General features: G+C 45.4%; 1 protein-coding gene across 1 annotated transcript; it reads right to left on the bottom strand.

Annotated features, from left to right (window-relative positions):
* Window positions 1–231: 231 nt before the first annotated feature.
* On the bottom strand, window positions 232–20249 carry LOC135823599 (lysophosphatidylcholine acyltransferase 1-like). Its single transcript, XM_065336447.1, has 10 exons — window positions 19959–20249; window positions 18200–18351; window positions 15485–15708; window positions 13622–13750; window positions 13114–13211; window positions 8407–8435; window positions 7745–7799; window positions 7227–7256; window positions 1409–1461; window positions 232–1133 (listed from the first exon to the last, which is right to left on the bottom strand). Exons 1-10 carry the CDS (start codon window positions 20067–20069, stop codon window positions 1049–1051), a joined length of 966 nt encoding a protein of 321 aa, XP_065192519.1. The 5' UTR covers window positions 20070–20249; the 3' UTR covers window positions 232–1048.
* Between the last annotated feature and the right edge of the window lie 434 nt (window positions 20250–20683).

The raw sequence follows: 20683 nt of genomic DNA, 5'->3' as shown, positions 1-20683 counted from the left end.
AATGCATTGAGACGATTTCATTCGGATGTGAGAATGGGCTGCGACTAATAATCGAGTGCGACTTATAACCAGGGAAATACGGTATGTTGTATGCGTAACGCACGCTGCACATCGGTAACCAGCGATTTTCTTCCGGATGGTGAGGGATCCGGATAAACGAGGACCGGATAAGCGAGGTCTGACTGTAGTACCGGATTGGGTGGCTAGCTAGCAGCAGCAGCACAACTTGGAGAGAGATAGAAAGAGAGAGACTTTGCAGCAGGTCAAACATGTGAAGAATGCGCAGTACCACAGAGTGGCGTTGTTCTAAAATATGAGCACAGAAAGCTTGCATAAACTGAAGAAGTAAAAGGAATAAAAAGAATGAAAAGCAAAGCAGCATTATGATTGTATTCTAAAAAAAATAACAAAATAGCAGTGTTTGCACGGAAGAGGACACACAGAAGCCAATGAAATTCGGAGCTCGTGTATTTCTTTAAAGGTTACATCTGCAATCTACTACTACAATGGAAGAAAAAAAACAGTTTCCTAGGTAATATGTGTTATCATGGTTGTACATGTGTGTAAAAAACTATTCATTGAGGAAAAGAAAGTGGCCGTTCCGAACATTGGAGCTGGTGCCAAGCTAGCGCGCGCAGTCGCAACATCTTGGCTCATAAATTTATGAAATTAAAAAAAAAGCAATGAACAATATGCCATGTTGAATCTTTGGCATGCACTTGTTTGCATGAAGTGCAAAGCAATATAATGTGTCGGCAGTGCCACAGTGCTAGGCTATACATGCTATACATGTTGTATGTTGGCAGTGATGCAATGCACGGCTACTGACTATGTCCGTCAGTGATGCAATGCACGGCGCTACTGACTATGTCCGCCAGTGATGCCATTCAGCTCTTACAAGTACATCTACGATTGAGTACAAACATACTAAACTGCAGCTAAGGGCAAGCTGCTGTGGTCCGTGCGAATGAAGAAAAGCACGTGCACAACGCAGTGTGTCTTTAGAGGGAGAAGTTGCAAGAGCAGTGCGGGTCCTCGGGGTGGGATTTCATGTTGATTTCTTTTCTGTTGCGAGCTGCTGCATGCGCAAGAAGTCACGGTGACGGTACGATGATAGCGGTATACCCAAGTACCTGAGGGAACAGAGGTGTAGAGTATGCACGGAATGTGCACTGCACATTAGAGTGTGCCCTTGGCAACCATAACATACTGATAGGAAGATAGTGCAAACAGCAAAGCCAAAGGCACTACCCCACACAAGAGTGCTCAACTGCTACAAGGGCAGGAGCGAAATTAGGGCCTGCAAGGCCCTTTCTATGTGAGGACAGCCAACAGCCATCCACACATAACAGAGTTGCAGTACAACATCACACAATGACACGAAAATAGAAGTGGAGGGCTGTCTTACTTTGCCATCTTTCGTCGAACATTTTCTGCATAGAGTGGGGCGTCTTTCTTTTCCTGTACATAGGACAGCAGACAAGCATTGGATTTTCACACACTAAACACAGGATTTTATTTTCACATACAAAACTGGCATCGTCACAAGCATAGAGCGGTGCCTTGTACCCTCATAGTTACTCCCAGACAAAAGCATGTCTCTTAGTCTTACATAGCATTACGATTTGTGTATGTGTAGGATTTGGGTTCACACGAATCGAAAGTCTTCCATTATTTGCTAAGGCACGCTTTGGGTTATTCAAGTCTTCCATCATTTGCTAAGGCACGCTGCTTTGGGTTATTCAAGTCTTCCATTATTTGCTAAGGCACGCTGCTTTGGGTTATTTAAGTCTTCCATTATTTGCTAAGGCACGCTTTGGGTTATTCAAGTCTTCCATCATTTGCTAAGGCACGCTGCTTTGGGTTATTCAAGTCTTCCATTATTTGCTAAGGCACGCTGCTTTGGGTTATTCAAGTCTTCCATTATTTGCTAAGGCACGCTGCTTTGGGTTATTCAAGTCTTCCATTATTTGCTAAGGCACGCTTTGGGTTATTCAAGTCTTCCATCATTTGCTAAGGCACGCTGCTTTGGGTTATTCAAGTCTTCCATTATTTGCTAAGGCACGCTGCTTTGGGTTATTCAAGTCTTCCATTATTTGCTAAGGCACGCTTTGGGTTATTCAAGTCTTCCATCATTTGCTAAGGCACGCTGCTTTGGGTTATTCAAGTCTTCCATTATTTGCTAAGGCACGCTGCTTTGGGTTATTCAAGTCTTCCATTATTTGCTAAGGCACGCTTTGGGTTATTCAAGTCTTCCATTATTTGCTAAGGCACACTGCTTTGGGTTACTCAAGTCTTCCATTATTTGCTAAGGCACGCTGCTTTGGGTTATTCAAGTCTTCCATTATTTGCTAAGGCACACTGCTTTGGGTTATTCAAGACTACCTGTAGACGTTCTGACTTGTTTTTGCTTTGGGAGTTATGATGTATGGCTGTGTGCACACTGAGTTATGATGTATGGCTGTGTGCACACTGAGTTATGATGTATGGCTGTGTGCACACTGAGCTATGATGTATGGCTGTGTGCACACTGAGTTATGATGTATAGCTGTGTGCACACTGAGTTATGATGTATGGCTGTGTGCACACTGAGCTATGATGTATGGCTGTGTGCACACTGAGCTATGATGTATGGCTGTGTGCACACTGAGTTATGATGTATGGCTGTGTGCACAATGAGCTATGATGTATGGCTGTGTGCACACTGAGCTATGATGTATGGCTGTGTGCACAATGAGCTATGATGTATGGCTGTGTGCACACTGAGTTATGATGTATGGCTGTGTGCACACTGAGTTATGATGTATGGCTGTGTGCACACTGAGTTATGATGTATGGCTGTGTGCACACTGAGTTATGATGTATGGCTGTGTGCACACTGAGTTATGATGTATGGCTGTGTGCACACTGAGCTATGATGTATGGCTGTGTGCACACTGAGTTATGACGTACGGCTGTGTGCACACTGAGTTATGATGTATGGCTGTGTGCACACTGAGCTATGATGTATGGCTGTGTGCACACTGAGCTATGATGTATGGCTGTGTGCACACTGAGCTATGATGTATGGCTGTGTGCACACTGAGCTATGATGTATGGCTGTGTGCACACTGAGTTATGATGTATGGCTGTGTGCACAATGAGCTATGATGTATGGCTGTGTGCACACTGAGCTATGATGTATGGCTGTGTGCACACTGAGCTATGATGTATGGCTGTGTGCACACTGAGTTATGATCAGGGAGTCGTACTCAAACTAGGGAGGTGACACGGCACAGAAATCCGTGTCACAGGGGTTGACTCGCACCCGTAACCCCTCGTTGTTATTTTTGGAATAGTTCAGTCCAGTCCGAAAGGTCATACTCGGATCGGCGCCTTCTGTACTTCACCTCCAAGCGCGCCGCATGGGTGTCTAGTTTTTGAAATTTTTGAGGCAGCACATTTCGTTTACAGCCCATCACTCGCCAGTATTCTTTGAAAGACTACCAGCAATTTTTTTAGCTCCTGCCATGTCCGAACTACTTGATAGCAGTAATGGCAACAGCAGCAGTTATGAGACGGCGTGTAGTGTTGCGGTAACTGTTCAGAGTCGTATCCAAGGTTAATCCGAATACTAAAAATTGACCCAAATTGCACATAACACGAAGCTGGTTTTTGAAAATTGTAAGTCGTGTATCTGCCCCATTTCTTCTTTAAGACTTGCACAATACACCAGTCTTCCTAAACAACACATTTATAGCAGGGGTTAAGTACCATATAAGAGAAGTACAGCCAGTGATATTGTCATGTTGAAATACTACAATTTTGACACAAATTACACATAACGCGAAGCCAGGTTTTGAAAAATGTAAGTCGTGTATCTGCCCCATTTCTTCTTTATGACTTGCACAATGGTCCAGTCTGCCTAAATAACACATTTATAGCACGGGTTATGTACCATATTAGAGAAGTACAGCCAATGATATTGTCATGTCTAAATACTACAATTTTGACACAAAGTACACATAACACGAAGCTGGTTTTTGAAAATTGTAAGTCGTGTATCTGCCCCATTTCTTCTTTATGACTTGCACAATACACCAGTCTTCCTAAACAACACATTTATAGCAGGGGTTAAGTACCATACAAGAGAGCTACATTGTACATCTAGTCATACTGTCATAAACAGCCAGCATTTTTCCTGCAGCAGTCACACCACCATCATCATTATTTCCAGGGAAATCCTCTTACATTGTCAGCTCCTACGTCGTTAGATACAATGTAGGGGGCTGTAGGACCGGCTCGTCAAAAATAGAGAACCTGAACAAGCGTGCTCGGGACGTCTCAGCAATCGTAGTATGCCTGAGCACTCCAATAAAAACTTGGATCAATGGCAAAATCGTTCGCCACAGAAAAATCATACTTTGCGGGTCTTGCGTTGCACGCTTGGAGGTGAAGTACAGAAGGCGAGTCGATCCGAGTATGACCTTTCGGACTGGACTGAACTATTCCAAAAATAACAACGAGGGGTTACGGGTGCGAGTCAACCCCTGTGACACGGATTTCTGTGCCGTGTCACCTCCCTAGTTTGAGTACGACTCCCTGGTTATGATGTAGGGCAGTGTGCACACTGAGTTATGATGTATGGCTGTGTGCACACTGAGTTATGATGTATGGCTGTGTGCACACTGAGTTATGATGTATGGCTGTGTGCACACTGAGCTATGATGTATGGCTGTGTGCACACTGAGCTATGATGTATGGCTGTGTGCACACTGAGTTATGATGTATGGCTGTGTGCACACTGAGTTATGATGTATGGCTGTGTGCACACTGAGTTATGATGTATGGCTGTGTGCACACTGAGCTATGATGTATGGCTGTGTGCACACTGAGTTATGATGTATGGCTGTGTGCACACTGAGCTATGATGTATGGCTGTGTGCACACTGAGCTATGATGTATGGCTGTGTGCACACTGAGCTATGATGTATGGCTGTGTGCACAATGAGCTATGATGTATGGCTGTGTGCACACTGAGCTATGATGTATGGCTGTGTGCACACTGAGCTATGATGTATGGCTGTGTGCACACTGAGTTATGATGTATGGCTGTGTGCACACTGAGTTATGATGTATGGCTGTGTGCACAATGAGCTATGATGTATGGCTGTGTGCACACTGAGCTATGATGTATGGCTGTGTGCACACTGAGCTATGATGTATGGCTGTGTGCACACTGAGTTATGATGTATGGCTGTGTGCACACTGAGTTATGATGTATGGCTGTGTGCACAATGAGCTATGATGTATGGCTGTGTGCACACTGAGCTATGATGTATGGCTGTGTGCACACTGAGTTATGATGTATGGCTGTGTGCACACTGAGTTATGATGTATGGCTGTGTGCACAATGAGCTATGATGTATGGCTGTGTGCACACTGAGCTATGATGTATGGCTGTGTGCACAATGAGCTATGATGTATGGCTGTGTGCACACTGAGTTATGATGTATGGCTGTGTGCACACTGAGTTATGATGTATGGCTGTGTGCACACTGAGCTATGATGTATGGCTGTGTGCACACTGAGTTATGATGTATGGCTGTGTGCACACTGAGTTATGATGTATGGCTGTGTGCACACTGAGCTATGATGTATGGCTGTGTGCACACTGAGCTATGATGTATGGCTGTGTGCACACTGAGCTATGATATATGGCTGTGTGCACACTGAGTTATGATGTATGAAAAAATTTACCCAAAAAGCACAAAAAATGCCACCGTTGCCATGGTAACAAAATGGCGACAGCTAGTCGGGCGACATTTGGCACCATGGTGATCATTCATGGTGATCGTGGAGTACCTATCGCTTGCAGGGAGTCGTAAAATACCGGTATTTTACGACTCCCTGGCCCAAACTAGTCCAAAGTGGGTCAAAATGGACAAAATGCATTTTGACCCCCAAAATGCAAAAATATGCAAACACATAATCCGGAAAGGCCTACTGTGTGCACACTGAGTTATGATGTATGGCTGTGTGCACACTGAGTTATGATGTATGGCTGTGTGCACACTGAGTTATGATGTATGGCTGTGTGCACACTGAGTTATGATGTATGGCTGTGTGCACACTGAGTTATGATGTATGGCTGTGTGCACACTGAGGTATGATGTATGGCTGTGTGCACACTGAGTTATGATGTATGGCTGTGTGCACACTGAGCTATGATGTATGGCTGTGTGCACACTGAGTTATGATGTATGGCTGTGTGCACACTGAGTTATGATGTATGGCTGTGTGCACACTGAGTTATGATGTATGGCTGTGTGCACACTGAGTTATGATGCACGGCTGTGTGCACACTGAGTTATGATGCACGGCTGTGTGCACACTGAGTTATGATGTATGGCTGTGTGCACACTGAGTTATGATGTATGGCTGTGTGCACACTGAGTTATGATGTATGGCTGTGTGCACACTGAGTTATGATGTATGGCTGTGTGCACACTGAGTTATGATGTATGGCTGTGTGCACACTGAGTTATGATGTATGGCTGTGTGCACACTGAGTTATGATGTATGGCTGTGTGCACACTGAGTTATGATGTATGGCTGTGTGCACACTGAGTTATGATGTATGGCTGTGTGCACACTGAGTTATGATGTATGGCTGTGTGCACACTGAGTTATGATGTATGGCTGTGTGCACACTGAGTTATGATGTATGGCTGTGTGCACACTGAGTTATGATGTATGGCTGTGTGCACACTGAGTTATGATGTATGGCTGTGTGCACACTGAGTTATGATGTATGGCTGTGTGCACACTGAGTTATGATGTATGGCTGTGTGCACACTGAGCTATGATGTATGGCTGTGTGCACACTGAGTTATGATGTATGGCTGTGTGCACACTGAGCTATGATGTATGGCTGTGTGCACACTGAGCTATGATGTATGGCTGTGTGCACACTGAGTTATGATGTATGGCTGTGTGCACACTGAGTTATGATGTATGGCTGTGTGCACACTGAGTTATGATGTATGGCTGTGTGCACACTGAGTTATGATGTATGGCTGTGTGCACACTGAGTTATGATGTATGGCTGTGTGCACACTGAGTTATGATGTATGGCTGTGTGCACACTGAGTTATGATGTATGGCTGTGTGCACACTGAGTTATGATGTATGGCTGTGTGCACACTGTATTGTGCAGAATTTTTGTAGGAAAACAGGTTTCTTACCTCTTCAGTAGGTATGACTGGTTCCATGAACTATCCACAGAGAGGCAATGGACGCGGGCAGGAAGAAACAAACAGAACGAGCAAGCCGAAGAAATGCACCAGTCAGCCACACGAAGCTCTTCAGTCCGTTTCCCCCACTGCTACATCATTCAGCTGCAGTCCACGCACTGCGGAAAATCAAACACTGCACTTTCCCTCTTGTTTGAAATGAACTTTCATACAGGACTGGAGTTCACGCGCCAAAATTTACAGATCGCGTAGGTACTGGAACGAATCGAGCAAAAAAGGATGGGCCCGTACGAGAAATTGATGGTTTGAGTGCATGATTTCAGAGCGTGATGGAGGCAAGTTACGTAATGGAGGCAGCGCGCCGCGCACTGACCTATAACCACAGTTGCACACTCTTGTTCATGCACTCTTGCTTTTAGCATTGGCACATCTACTCAACTTAGAAGTCGGTTTCTGTTAGCAGTGCACAGTTGTCATATATGCACCTCTCAGTCCATGCAGACACTTACTTCAACGGATGCATTGTTCATAGGTGTGCAGTACAAAATGAAGATAAGGAAAAGCCTGGAGAAGGCAATAAACGTGCACGCATGCATACCCGCACACATACACACACACACCACCGCCGCCGCCACCGCCGCCACCACCAACAACAACAACAAAAACAACAACAACTTCTCTTATTGGCCAAAGGCCATCGTGAGAATAAACGATTTCAAACAACATCTCAGAGCAAGGAGGAGACAACTAAGGATATAAATAATACAGATTTACCAATCAGCCATTGTTAAACGCTCGGTTAGGCAGTACAGTGCAGACATGAAGTAAATCATTCCTCTAAAGGAAATGGGCACCTGGGTGTACTAGGGTTACACATCAAGCTACATCAGCTCAATATCCTTCACCAGAGCTCACTGCCCACTGAAAGTGAAATGTGCACAAGTACGGACTGCACTGAAGTGCACCGCATGCCGGCATGCATGCACAATTCAAGTATCGTATGAAACGCAGGCAGCTTTCGTCCATCAACCCCACCTTCGAAACACGACCAAGCAGGGTCCAGATAGTGGGGCGCTACGGAGTTACTTTCTGCTACTATAGTTGTAGCATTGGTGGCACAAACACATACACACACAGACCCAGTCACAGACCCAGTCACAGACCCACTTACGGGTGAGTAGTAGTCCAGATGCAATGAGGCTGCAGCGCACAAAAAGGCATGGTGACAGAATCACAGACATACACACCAGAGAAGAGGCCAGTTTGAAATGGAAACGGTGACAACACGCATAGTGTCAGTACCAACTAAACAAGCCTGTCCGTGCAGTAAGGGTAAAAGAAGAATACAAGTCAAATCAAAAAAGTCTACAAACGAAATGTGTGCGAATGATGTAAACTCGCACTAGAGAAATTCCAGTGCAGCCGTTTGGCTAGTTTCGCAAATACTGTACCTACAGCATTACATTGGTACAAGTTATGCAACATAAGGATGAAAGCAGACGAGTCGTAACTCGGACTCACATGAATGTCACTCGTATCATGTGCAATTTAATCTGGGTTACGACTCAACTGCCTTTGCCCTCTTGCTGCATTTATCACGCATACAGTGAGCAGTATTGCAGCTGGACAGCAGCAGACGTTATGTTTGCCTACAGTGATTGGCGTAGGATTGTATTCAGAAGTACTTCAAGTATCCATATCCACTGTTTTAGTTCTCTGTCTGTCTGTCTGTATGTCCGTCCGTCTGTATGTATTCACATGGCTTCGCCAGTTGTGTGGATTCTTGAACAGTGCAACCCCCCCCCCCCCCCCAAGCTTGAAACCAAGCGCATGTGCAAGTTTGGTGTTATTTTGCTCATGTTCTTGTCCATGTCATTGCACTGGTTGTTTCAGGATCAAAATGGCAGTTCTTGTTGCCGTTTCTCTTGAGTAGTGATAGTTGACAGTAAACTTTAGGCTGTGTTTTGTTTTGCTTTTATGCTGGATGACGTAAATGTACCAGCATTGAAAAAAATAGTGCCCTCTCTTGAATAGTGCCACAACTATGATGGACATTAAAAAATAGTGCCACCCAGGGGCACTAATCGCGCGAGTACGGTATCTGCCGCTAGTCTTGATCTGTTTCATTCAGAATCAGATCCGCTATCATTGCTATAAGAGAAAATCTGTGGATGCACATCCAGTGCATTTGCAGATTTGCGTGCTTCTCTTGCGATGGGTGTATACCTGGTACATGTATGTATGTATGTATGTATGTACGTATGTACGTACGTATGTACGTACGTACGTACGTACGTACGTACGTACGTACGTACGTACGTATGTACGTATGTATGTACGTATGTATGTACGTACGTATGTACTAGTATGTACACTGTTGTGAATTCCAGCAGAAATCCAAGAGAGCTCGATACCTGGAAGGTAGAGCCGTGACACACTAGTCAGAACAACAGATGGCTTGATCAGTCCTGACTGATCAAGCCATCTGTTGTTCTGACTAGTATGTACTAGTATGTATGTATGTATGTATGTATGTACGTACGTATGTACGTATGTATGTATGTACGCATGTATGTATGTATGTATGTACGTATGTATGTACACTGTTGTGAATTCCAGCAGAAATCCAAGAGAGCACGATACCGGGAAGGTAGAGCCGTGACACACTAGTCAGAACAACAGATGGCCTGATCAGTCACAACTTAAAGTTTCATGCCATCTCAGGTAATCATCAGGTGATATGAACATCAAGAAAAATAACCCACTATTTAAAGCCCAGTATGGCGGGACAAGGATAACAGAAAGCGCTAGGGGCGCTATCAACTCCTATCCGATTCAGTGCCATAGCCAGTAAGGATCGCGGTACTAAGAAAGGTGATTAAGGTGAAAAAACCGAGCTGGCACAGCTAGTGAGATGCGCGGTGCAAAGATGATGATGGTGACAAGGCGGCAGAGGGCTATCAACTGGCCCTACTGCCTGGAAGCAGGGTGCCGAGAAGATCATGTTATTGGTGTTGATAGCATGAATTTACTTTGATGTCGACATTTTCAACTCCGACCGCCTGTTGAGGCTCGATCTCCTGTCGGCAGTGATTGTTCTCGCCTTCTCCTCGAGGCACAGGCTGCATCTTTTTGTTATGTTGCTGTAGGCTTTGGCCTTCTGAACCACTCGCCACTTGATGTCGTGCGTCTTGCCATTATCTTTCAATTCCCACACATGCTTTGAGAGGCCCGTGGATTTGCAGTATCCAGGAAGCTTGATGGATGTCTTGTGATTCCCGTATCGAAGCTTGAATGGAGGCTCCGTACTGCCAATGTAGGTCTTGGGCCCATCGCTGTGGCCATCACTCGACACCTCCGCCGCGTAGACTATGCTGGTTGCTTGGCACGCTCCGTTGAGAGGGCACTGGTCCTTGCGACGGCAGTTGCACGGCTTGTCCGGTTCCTGGACGCACAATTGACGCTTATTGTGGCCACTGATAATGTGGGCCATATTCGGTAAACAGGAGTAGCTCACCTTCATGTTGTAGCGGTTGAAGATTTTGTTCATTTTGGACCCCTTACGAAAATGCTTGTCGATCAGCCGCAGGAAGGTGCCGGCGATGTTGGTCCGGACACTCTTGGAGTATGGCGGGTTAAACCACACCACATTCCGTTTCCTTTTTCTTTTTTGCTTGCTGCCGTTCATTGTAGCAGGTGGCGTTGGGTCAATGTACTTGATGTTGGCAGGTAATCCGCTGGCCGCTAATGCATTGCGATATGTAGGGGCAGCATCGGCGAATACGCCGCTGTCGGCAGATATGCTTGAGACACGTCGGGCGATCATATCAGGGATGTTCCGTAGTATGGATGGTGGGTGATTGGACATGGCGTTGACATAGAGAGGTGCGTTTCCAGGTTCAGAAGGCCAAGGCCTACAGCAACATAACGAAAAGATGCAGCCTGTGCCTCGAGGAGAAGGCGAGAATCATCACTGCCGACAGGAGATTGAGCCTCAACAGGCGGTCGGAGTTGATATCTAAATGTCGACATCAAAATGAATTCATGCTATCAACACCAATAACATGATCTTCTCGGCACCATGCTTCCAGGCAGTAGGGCCAGTTGATAGCCCTCTGCCGCCTTGTCACCATCATCATCTTTGCACCGCGCATCTCACTAGCTGTGCCAGCTCGGTTTTTTCACCTTTATCACCTTTCTTAGTACCGCGATCCTTACTGGCTATGACACTGAATCGGATATGAGTTGATAGCGCCCCTACCGCTTTCTGTTATCCTTGTCCCGCCATACTGGGCTTTAAATAGTGGGTTATTTTTCTTGATGTTCATATCACCTGATGAGTGCCTGAGATGGCATGAAACCTTAAGTTGTGACTGATCAAGCCATCTGTTGTTCTGACTAGTATGTATGTATGTATGTATGTATTAGTGTTGAAACGATCTCACCGGATACTCGTTAGCTCGCTCGCCAGAAACTCGGCTCGTTTGTGCGGCCAGCTCGTTTGCACTAACGAACACCGTACACCGTACTCCGTACACATGGCAGTACATGTCGACCGGGGAGTCGTAAAATATTTTACGACATTTTACGACTCCCTGGTCGATCGAGAGTCCAGTCCCGCGCAAAGTGAAAATCACTCGCATTTACAGTGACTGTATGCCTGCACAACACTTGAGTTGTTTCAGTTGTCGTTGCAGCTTTGGTGGACTCTACTGATGTCTTGTTCCGCATCTGCTGACCTGTCGCAGGATATGCTTCGGTCACCTCTCCATTCGAGTGAAAGTTACGCTCAGTCGTTTGGAAGTTTTCTCCCGCGATGCAGCGAAGACCAGGGCTACTTGCAATCTTTGCAAAACGGTCTATTCTTACAAAGGCTAATCGACGACAGCGCTGAAAAGACACCAAACAGCAGTCCGAAGTGAAGCAGCAGCAACCCCAAATGCCGGCGGTGATAATTTGAACCAGCTGAAAAAAATCGAACTCAGAAAAATAATATTCAAAAAAATAATGATATTTGCCACATCAATGAAACTCGTTAGCTCGCTCGATAGCTTGCTCGTTAGTGGAACTGATCGCTCGTTTGTTATAGATACGCTCGTTTCAACACTAGTATGTATGTATGTATGTATGTATGTAGAACAATAGAAGTATTTCTTGCGTCGGCAAAAAGTGCTCAATGTCCTAAGACAGAGCGGGGTTATACACTCAGACACAAAGGATCTCCAAGTTTCTCACTGTTGCTACTCTGCTACTTCACTTTATGCACACCACCCGGCCTGCGCGATTGCTCACACTACCACACTTGCCACATTTATCTTCACCTGTGATTCCCACCTAGACTGGCTAGCGTGCTTCTTTTCCCCACCTGTGATTCCCACCTAGGGTGCTTCTTTTCGTCTTTTCTGGTATGTAAAGGGATACTGATGTGAGAGAAGAGTAAGTTGCCTGAAGAGTGCTTTTGCACGAAACTCAGAGTAGCAACAGTGAGAAACTTGGAGATCCTTTGTGTCTGAGTGTATGTATGTATGTATGTATGTATGTATGTATGTATGTATGGTGCTGGGGTAGGCATCGGCCATTGAAAACTGAATTCCGTCCGTTTTACGTGGAATTTCTTGGAGTTTCCCAATGTATTGTACTTGAATAAAATTCTATTTTAACTTTCATGGTATCTCAATTTTTTTCACGTCTACATGACTTTATTTTGCCCGTAAAAGAGGCCGTTACCCCGTAAAAAAAAAAAATGTATGTATGTATGTATGTATGTATGTATGTATGTATGTATGTATGTATATGTGTATCTCCACCTCTCTCTCTTTTTCCATCACCACCCTTTCCCTTGCACACACAATGTGTTCAGCTGCTAAAGAGAACTCACGCTTCCTTCATAACGCAAGATCATAGGCTGCACGGGAGCACCAGGACTGAAGGCACCGGCCTTGAAGGGTAGCATGGCTCTCCGGTTGGTACATGTCCCTGATGGAAGGAACGAAAGATAGAAGGGGGGGGGGGGCGAGATAGATAGATAGATAGATAGAGAGAGAGGTAGATAGAGAGAGAGAGAGAGAGAGAGAGAGAGAGAGAGAGAGAGAGAGAGAGAGAGAGAGAGAGAGAGAGAGAGAGAGAGAGAGAGAATGAAAAGAGAGTGAGAGAGAGAGACAAAAAAATTTTAAAAAAAAGGGGGATTGTGCAGTATACATGCAATCAGCTTCAGCTTGCAAAGTAGCTACTTTCAGGCATATGAAAGTTCAGGCATTGCAATTACAAGCATAAACTAATTCGTCAATAAACCAAAAAGCAGTTTGATAATGGAATACATAAAATCAATGTGCACCCTTCAAGTTACAACAAGAATGTGCTGCTGGTAGTTTTGTAGGTGGACTAACCTTCAACAAAGATCATAATCGGTGGCCAGCCTCCCTGCTTAGTTCTCCTAACAATTTCCTGCTGGGCTAGCTGACGTGATTCCTTCCGTTCACGGCGAATATAGATGGGTGCGACTACATCTATGAGAGCTGCATGTGTACAGGGGGCAAGTATACATGTATTGAAATAACGTGTGATGGGGCGGGGATGAGGAGTAGTAGTAGACACAGGGGAATACCCTAGAATACACCATGAATTGAGGCATGACTGTGTTCCAGAGCTCACCACACTGGATCAAGTGGTCCAGGTTCCACTTACATTCAACGAGCGGCAGTTCTTTCAAGTACAAAAAATGTCAAAACGAGCGAGCTTGGAAGCTCAGGGCCCTACGCTATGCTTTTTGCCTAGCTCATCATGCATGTTATTAGAACTGCCCCTCATAATCGGATTTTCGGGCCTTTTCATAGTAATACATTGACCTGCTGAGCCAATGAGGTAAAATTATATTCCATACAATACGATTCAATACAATAATGCAATAATGTCCTTGCCTTGATAGTGTGCTTGTGCTTAACTGTTGCTGACGGCCGAATGCATGGTTGCTTGTGGAGCACATTACAAAACTTTACAGTCTCCTATAATACGCATCCTCTCCGACGGCAAAAGAGGCTGCGGATTTAGTTTTTCTGCACGTTATCAGCAATGACTACTGATCTTCAGCAACTTGGGTGTCCTATAATACGCATCCTGTCTATGCTTTTGTAATGCTAACATAATGCTCGGGATAGCACTCGCTACTGATCTTCAGAAACTTGGCCTGACTCTCACTCACAAGACTTTTGTAATGTTCAGCGCTCCCAAGCGGTCGCTGGTTTCTCCCACAATTTCATCGTACTGTTGTACGACATGCCATACGACATCCTTATACAGTCAAATCTGTCGTAAGCGACCGCCCCTTGGTGCAAGAAAAAGCGGTCTCTTACGGCAGATTGTCTCTTACGGCAGATGTATGGTAAATCCGGCATACCGGGCATGCATATATGCTTCCATGTACTCAAATCGACGAGAATAATGTGATTTTTAATATCATTTTATTGGATATTCAATAGAATATAGGGGTGCACAAACCCAAGAATAGTGCACATACCAGGGCTAATCTTTTACATGTTCAGCCAGCTGTCAAGGCTTCCCTGTTCAAGTTCGGACTTGCGAAGCATCTCCTCCTTGTAATAATGTCAGTCGCCTGTGTGACCAGATCCAGTATGCTGTCAAGGCTACAGCGCAGCCTCAGTACAGGCCAGGGCCAGTCGATCGCACTTGCAAGACAGCACATTTTCACACCTTGCAGTTGACAGCGCACTGGCAAGTACAGTTTTGCACCTGACTGAACCTGGGTCGCGGTCGCTTACAGCAGATTTGAATGCAGCCACTGTGCATGAAATCGCGGTCGCTGGTCGCGCACAGCAGATGGTCGCTCTGGACAGATCAGTTTGTATGTGAAACCGTCGGTGCACGGAAAATCGGTCGCTAACGGTAGATGGTTGCCTACAGCAGAGGTCGTTAACGGCAGATTTGACTGTACCGTACAACACCGTATTGATGTCTTTGATGGTACGGTACGGGACAGGTACGGGATAGCGCCAGGCATGCCGATGGCACAAACAAACAAACGAACATGGAATTAAAGCTGCGTGGACCCTGGCTAGCGCCAGACGTTACTGAAATAACGTCTTTTGCATAGCTACGGGAATAAAATTAATTTGTTGAGACCCCAAATAGGCTGGATTTTATGGATCGCGCAGAGCATGGATGGAGACGCACATTACATGGGTCATGCACAACACAGACAGAGACACACCACCATGAAACATTACTGCACTTACGTCCAAGCATTGGTACTGTTCTGTTCTCAAATCTGGTGACTGCACTGTAGCAATTTGGGAAGATCAGAGGCACTAGACCGTCCATGAAACTCGAGTGTGGCGCCATGACGAAGATTGGCGCTTCGTCGCTCTTCGCCAATTTGCCTTTGAATGGAATGTACCAGAAACCCAGCACATAAAGCCACAGCCTGGCTAGAAACGGTACCAATACGTTATACACAGCCCTAAACAACCACACAGCAGCAACACAATACCACAGCAAGGTCTAACGTCAGTAGAAGCAGACAAAATGACAGGAAGCGATATTGACCAACTGGTCTATATTTCCAGAATTCCTTGTTGTACGAGTACCGTAAAGTCTGCTGCAAACGCCCACCCCAGCAGGTCCATCCTATTTTCGTCTTTTTTCAGGTCAATAAAGTTGTGCAAAACCGTCATGAGGGTTGAACGTGACGAGAACAACTGTAATGCCTACAAACTCCCGATGTCTTAACAGGAGGCTCTGCAAAAGCAATTGTCATTATCTTGCATCAAAGGAAAACTACTGTCGTGATTTCCTTTCATTCGATAAATGAGTCGTCTTTGTATCAGTTCGTTCTCCAAGTGGAAATGTCGTAGAATCTATCTGTTTTTAAATCATGAAATCGCTGCAGTGCCACGATGTCGTGCTGTCTGAATGCAACGATGATTAACTGAGATAGGATTGTTCTGACGAAGCGTCACTCAATGACTTGACCTGTTGCCGTATTGAAGTTGCAAGGAGAACAGAAAGGATATGACAGAAGCTACAGCTACAAAGTCGCTGCTACAGGTGGAATCCTCATAATTCGAACCTCAAAATAGACACCCTTAGCAAAAAACGATATGCTGTAACGGTATTACCGTGAGGGGGAAAATACCGAGATTTGGGTTCGACCTTTAGCAAGATACACGCTATTTTTGTACGCTGTTGCCACGAGAATAGCTTTCATTTCGCGCGGTACAACTATTTACGTCACCATATACTGTAAAGCGTGAAATTTTCGCGGCGTTTTTAGTTCGCGTTTTCAGAATCCGGACAGGTTTGCGAGGTTTTAATTTTGCGATTGCAGAATGGCATTCTTGCTAAACCTGTGGCATTCTTGCTAAACCTTTCATGGATCTCCTTTTCGCGCTGTCTAAATTTCGCGATTTTCACGCGGTCGCGAATTTCGCAGAAATTAGACCATCGCGATAATTTCACGGTTTACAGTACGCGATACAAGGTGAAATGCGTACGGACTATGCAATGTTTGGCCAAAACAGGTAACGTTGGTCACAACGATAAATCAGCCCCCATAACGCTTTTACGCTGCAGCTTCAACGCTATTGGGGTGATCAAGGTACGAGTACCGTAAAAATAGCGTTACCGTTGTTTGCTACGGGTGTCTAATGCCATAAAAAAACTTCCAATTATCCGGACATTCTAATTATCCAAACATGAACCCACAACACAATACGTATGTCAAAATGCTCTCATGGTCACGCAGAGTTGCGCTACGGACCTTAGACACAGATTTCACGGATGCTGAACTGACCAGCACAGCCTGCTCATGCAAACTGAACTGACCAGTACAGTGTACAGTGAACTTCGAATTACACTTTGCTAACTTCGAATTATCAGCACAACTCTCACACATTTTCTATGTGAGCGGAATCCGTGGAACTTCTAATTAACCGGACATGTCCAGTTCGAGGTTCGAATTACCAGAAATTGTTATGTGGGAATCGTATTGATAGAAATTGGTCCTGGAAAAACTCCTAATTAAGCGATATGTTTGAATTAAGCCATATTCGAATTGTCAGGATTCCACCTGCATCTTGTTGAAAACTCTGGACTGATTTGCTCGGGAAAAACCCTGGTCTTTGCACGTTGCGTGATTTGGAAATGATGGCTTGAAACACCGTCAGAAGTGTACATGCATTGGGTTCCTGCAATGCTATGTTCTTCACTACCTTGTTATTCGGAAGAAACTCCAGTTTGGATTTGCGAAATAAAACAACCAATATTATAATCATCACTAAGAGCTAGCTCGTAGCTAGTGCCTGAAGAGATCTTGACACCAGCAAAGTGGACATAGTTTACCGTAGAAAGGGCTCTTTGCGCTACGGTGTGAGATGCACTTTCGTACGGCAGCGGTGACAGTGCATGGGGTCAGTGCGTACAGGCCAGCAGATCTTGCAAAATAAAGGGGGGTTGCAGCGGACTTTACGGTACAAGTACTGTTGATCCCCCCCCCCCCCCCCCCCATTGAATTTCTACCTGTGGAGCGACTTCAGCGTATACATGTACATCAAAATACGATGTTGAACCAACGCATGCACTGCTGTACATAATACGATGTTGAACCAACGCATGCACTGCTGTACATAATACGTGACAGTGAGAGTGTGCCTGTGGATGAAACGTGCACAGTCCAGGGCGGCAAGTCTGACCTTTCATGTTGCTGTATATCACACTGTACCTGACAGCCTTGATTTAATTCCCGTCCCCAGCTGAAGAAACCAGCCGGGAAGCGACACGGAGCGGGAGGGGTCAACAGTATTTACGTTAGTTTCTAGTGCAGAGAAGTGGAGTGTCGACACCTGGCACTTCTGTCTTTCCTGACAATACATCCGATCTAGGATAGGTGCATATGCATAAAACGCTTTGCTATCTCGCCTATTCTAGACTAATACGTCCATGATTTCCTTTACCGTCTCCAGCCTGTGATGGGCTCATCGTAATGGCCGTCTGCATTCGTCTCCAGCCCCAGCGATACCGTGTGGCACATAAGGAGACCAGCTGCCAGCACGAAAATAGTGAGAAAGAGACGGATGGGAAGTAGTATCACAGCCCCTATGCCAATCTGTGAACAAACAGAAGACCAAAATTCCATTGCAACACAACCCTCTAGCCACAGTACAAATTTAGAAGCAATCCATACATGTCCCCAACAGTACATAACTAAAAAGAGTGTGCAACTGCCTATACAACCTCTATATAGTGCTGCGACGGCAGCACTTCACATCACATGACATGGTTCAAACGGTTACGCTGGCAAATAGTGCAAAGTGACCACAGGAGAGTTGAAGCCAAAGCAAGGTTGCGTACAACCCTGTATCTATCATGCACAGGGCCAGGGTGCAAATAATGTGTACGGGTTCGTCATATGACGTGAAGTTCTGGCATCGCAGAGACGCAGACCCCATAGCTGGAGTTGCACATTCTTGGGGATTATGTACTCTTGCTGTCACCAATAACCAAGAGTGTACAGAGGAGGCAGTGGGGCAGAGAGGGCCTGGTCGTCGCTGCACGCTTTTCATACGATTTGTATGCTCAGATTCGTCTGTACGCTTCCAGGAGAGGGGTGTGGGCAGGTCACGGTGTGTATGCCTGCATGACTACAGACTATGTTGTAACAGGCAACAATTATGAATGGCCCATAATAATACCAGTAGCCAGGCACAGTATGACGTTGTCCCCTTTTCTTTTCTATTTTTTTAATAGTTTTAGATTTTACACACACTTTTACTCGTAGGTACTCTTTGGATATGCTGAGTGATACGCTCTGTGTACTAAGAAGAGTACAAGTTTAAAATTGTTGGCCATCATTGCCCATATCTGCTTCCTCTCCATTCGCGTTCAGTGGAGTGGAGTTCAGTAGGATGTTGACGTTTCGGTTTGTCACAATTCGTCTTCGCTTAGCTTCCCCTTTATTTGTTTAATACATAAACTTGAGCCTCCCAAGTTGGGTGGTCTGTTGCTTTGCGTCGTCGAGTTGTAGTAAGGTCGGTATGTCCAATAGTCTTACTAGTTGCGTCATCATCCAGTAACGTTCGGCATTCTTTGTTGCCGTGGGGCGAAGGTCGTGCTCTTCTTCGTTGTGCTTTCTTTCCCCTCTTGGACCGTTCCGAACCTGAGCCTTCCAAGTTGGAAGGTTGTTGGTTTGCGCCTTGGAGAAGTGTTGGAGCTCGGTGTCGGGTTGCCGAATGTCTCAGTACTGCTTGTCAGTTTTGTGCCATTTTGTCGCACTACTGACTGTATAAGATCTGGTTACGTTGGTGGATAGTTAGTCATAACTCGCAACATTTCGTCCTTCTCCTTTTTTCACCATGATTTAATTGGCTCACCATCCGAGTTCAACCAACACTAAAGCTCCCTTATTTACTCTTGGCGTGACCCATGTGAACCGAGCGGGGTATGTCTTTGAGCCTGAAGTGTGTCTTTCTTTTTAGCATTATAGCACATTTTTTAATAGCTTTTTTTAAACGAAATAACACTGAAAAGTTCTTTTGCAATTTAATATTGACAGAAATGTTGACAAAAGCACTGCTCCTATCATCAATACAACCACAAAAGGATGAACCCAGTATGCCGAGAGTGCTCGGGGCACTACGCAATCATGTAAGTGATCATTATTTGGAGCACGACCACGATACAACATAGGGTGAAGTGCAGTGTTTAGATTCCTACCTTCACTATTTGTGGCCAGGACAGGTCCAATTCATACTCGAACGGATTAACCTCGGCAGTATGGTCAGAGTTGTTAGACTCTGAGCCTGGCTGACCCGCCGAACTGCTCATTTTCAGATTCCACGCAAACGAGCCTTGCTACCCTTCAAGCTAGCGAGAGAACTCTTTACTCAGAAATTCCAGTCAGAATAGAGTCAGTGAGAGGCAGAGAAGAAGAAAGAGAGCGCCAGAGGCAGAGAGAAAATGCAACAGTTGCACGTGAATACCGACCGCGGTAGCTTGGCCATAACAGATTTTGAAATTGGAAAAGCCCGATTTTTGTGCCACCGAAAAAGGCATCATGACTCATGTCATGTCATCATCAGTCCTGGTGATGTCCTAGATAGGACATCACGGAACCCAGCATGCCCCAGCATACATACTATGCTGTTCCCATAGTAATCGTGACACGTGACTCAAAACTTTGTGTCGCGTCCGAGGAAGATGAACATGTCGCACTCAAAACAAACGCAACGAAGGCCTTTCGTCTCAAAAGTAATTATTAGTTGTCGTTCTCCTGGCGGCTTGCCTCAAGCGAGTCGAGATTCGTATCTTGCCTCTTGCCTTCACGAATTTTATTTTCCTCGTTGTGGAGTACGCCTGGACAAAGGAACTGGCAAGCGAGTCGTTTTGGTCACATTGAAAATTGCAAGTGCACAAGAGGATTGGCGAAGCAATTTGTGTTC

Source organism: Sycon ciliatum, chromosome 1 (genome assembly GCF_964019385.1).
Source record: "Sycon ciliatum chromosome 1, ocSycCili1.1, whole genome shotgun sequence".
NCBI classification, from domain to species: domain Eukaryota; kingdom Metazoa; phylum Porifera; class Calcarea; order Leucosolenida; family Sycettidae; genus Sycon; species Sycon ciliatum.
Note: the sequence above shows the minus strand (reverse complement) of the source record. Positions and strands in the feature narration are given on the sequence as shown.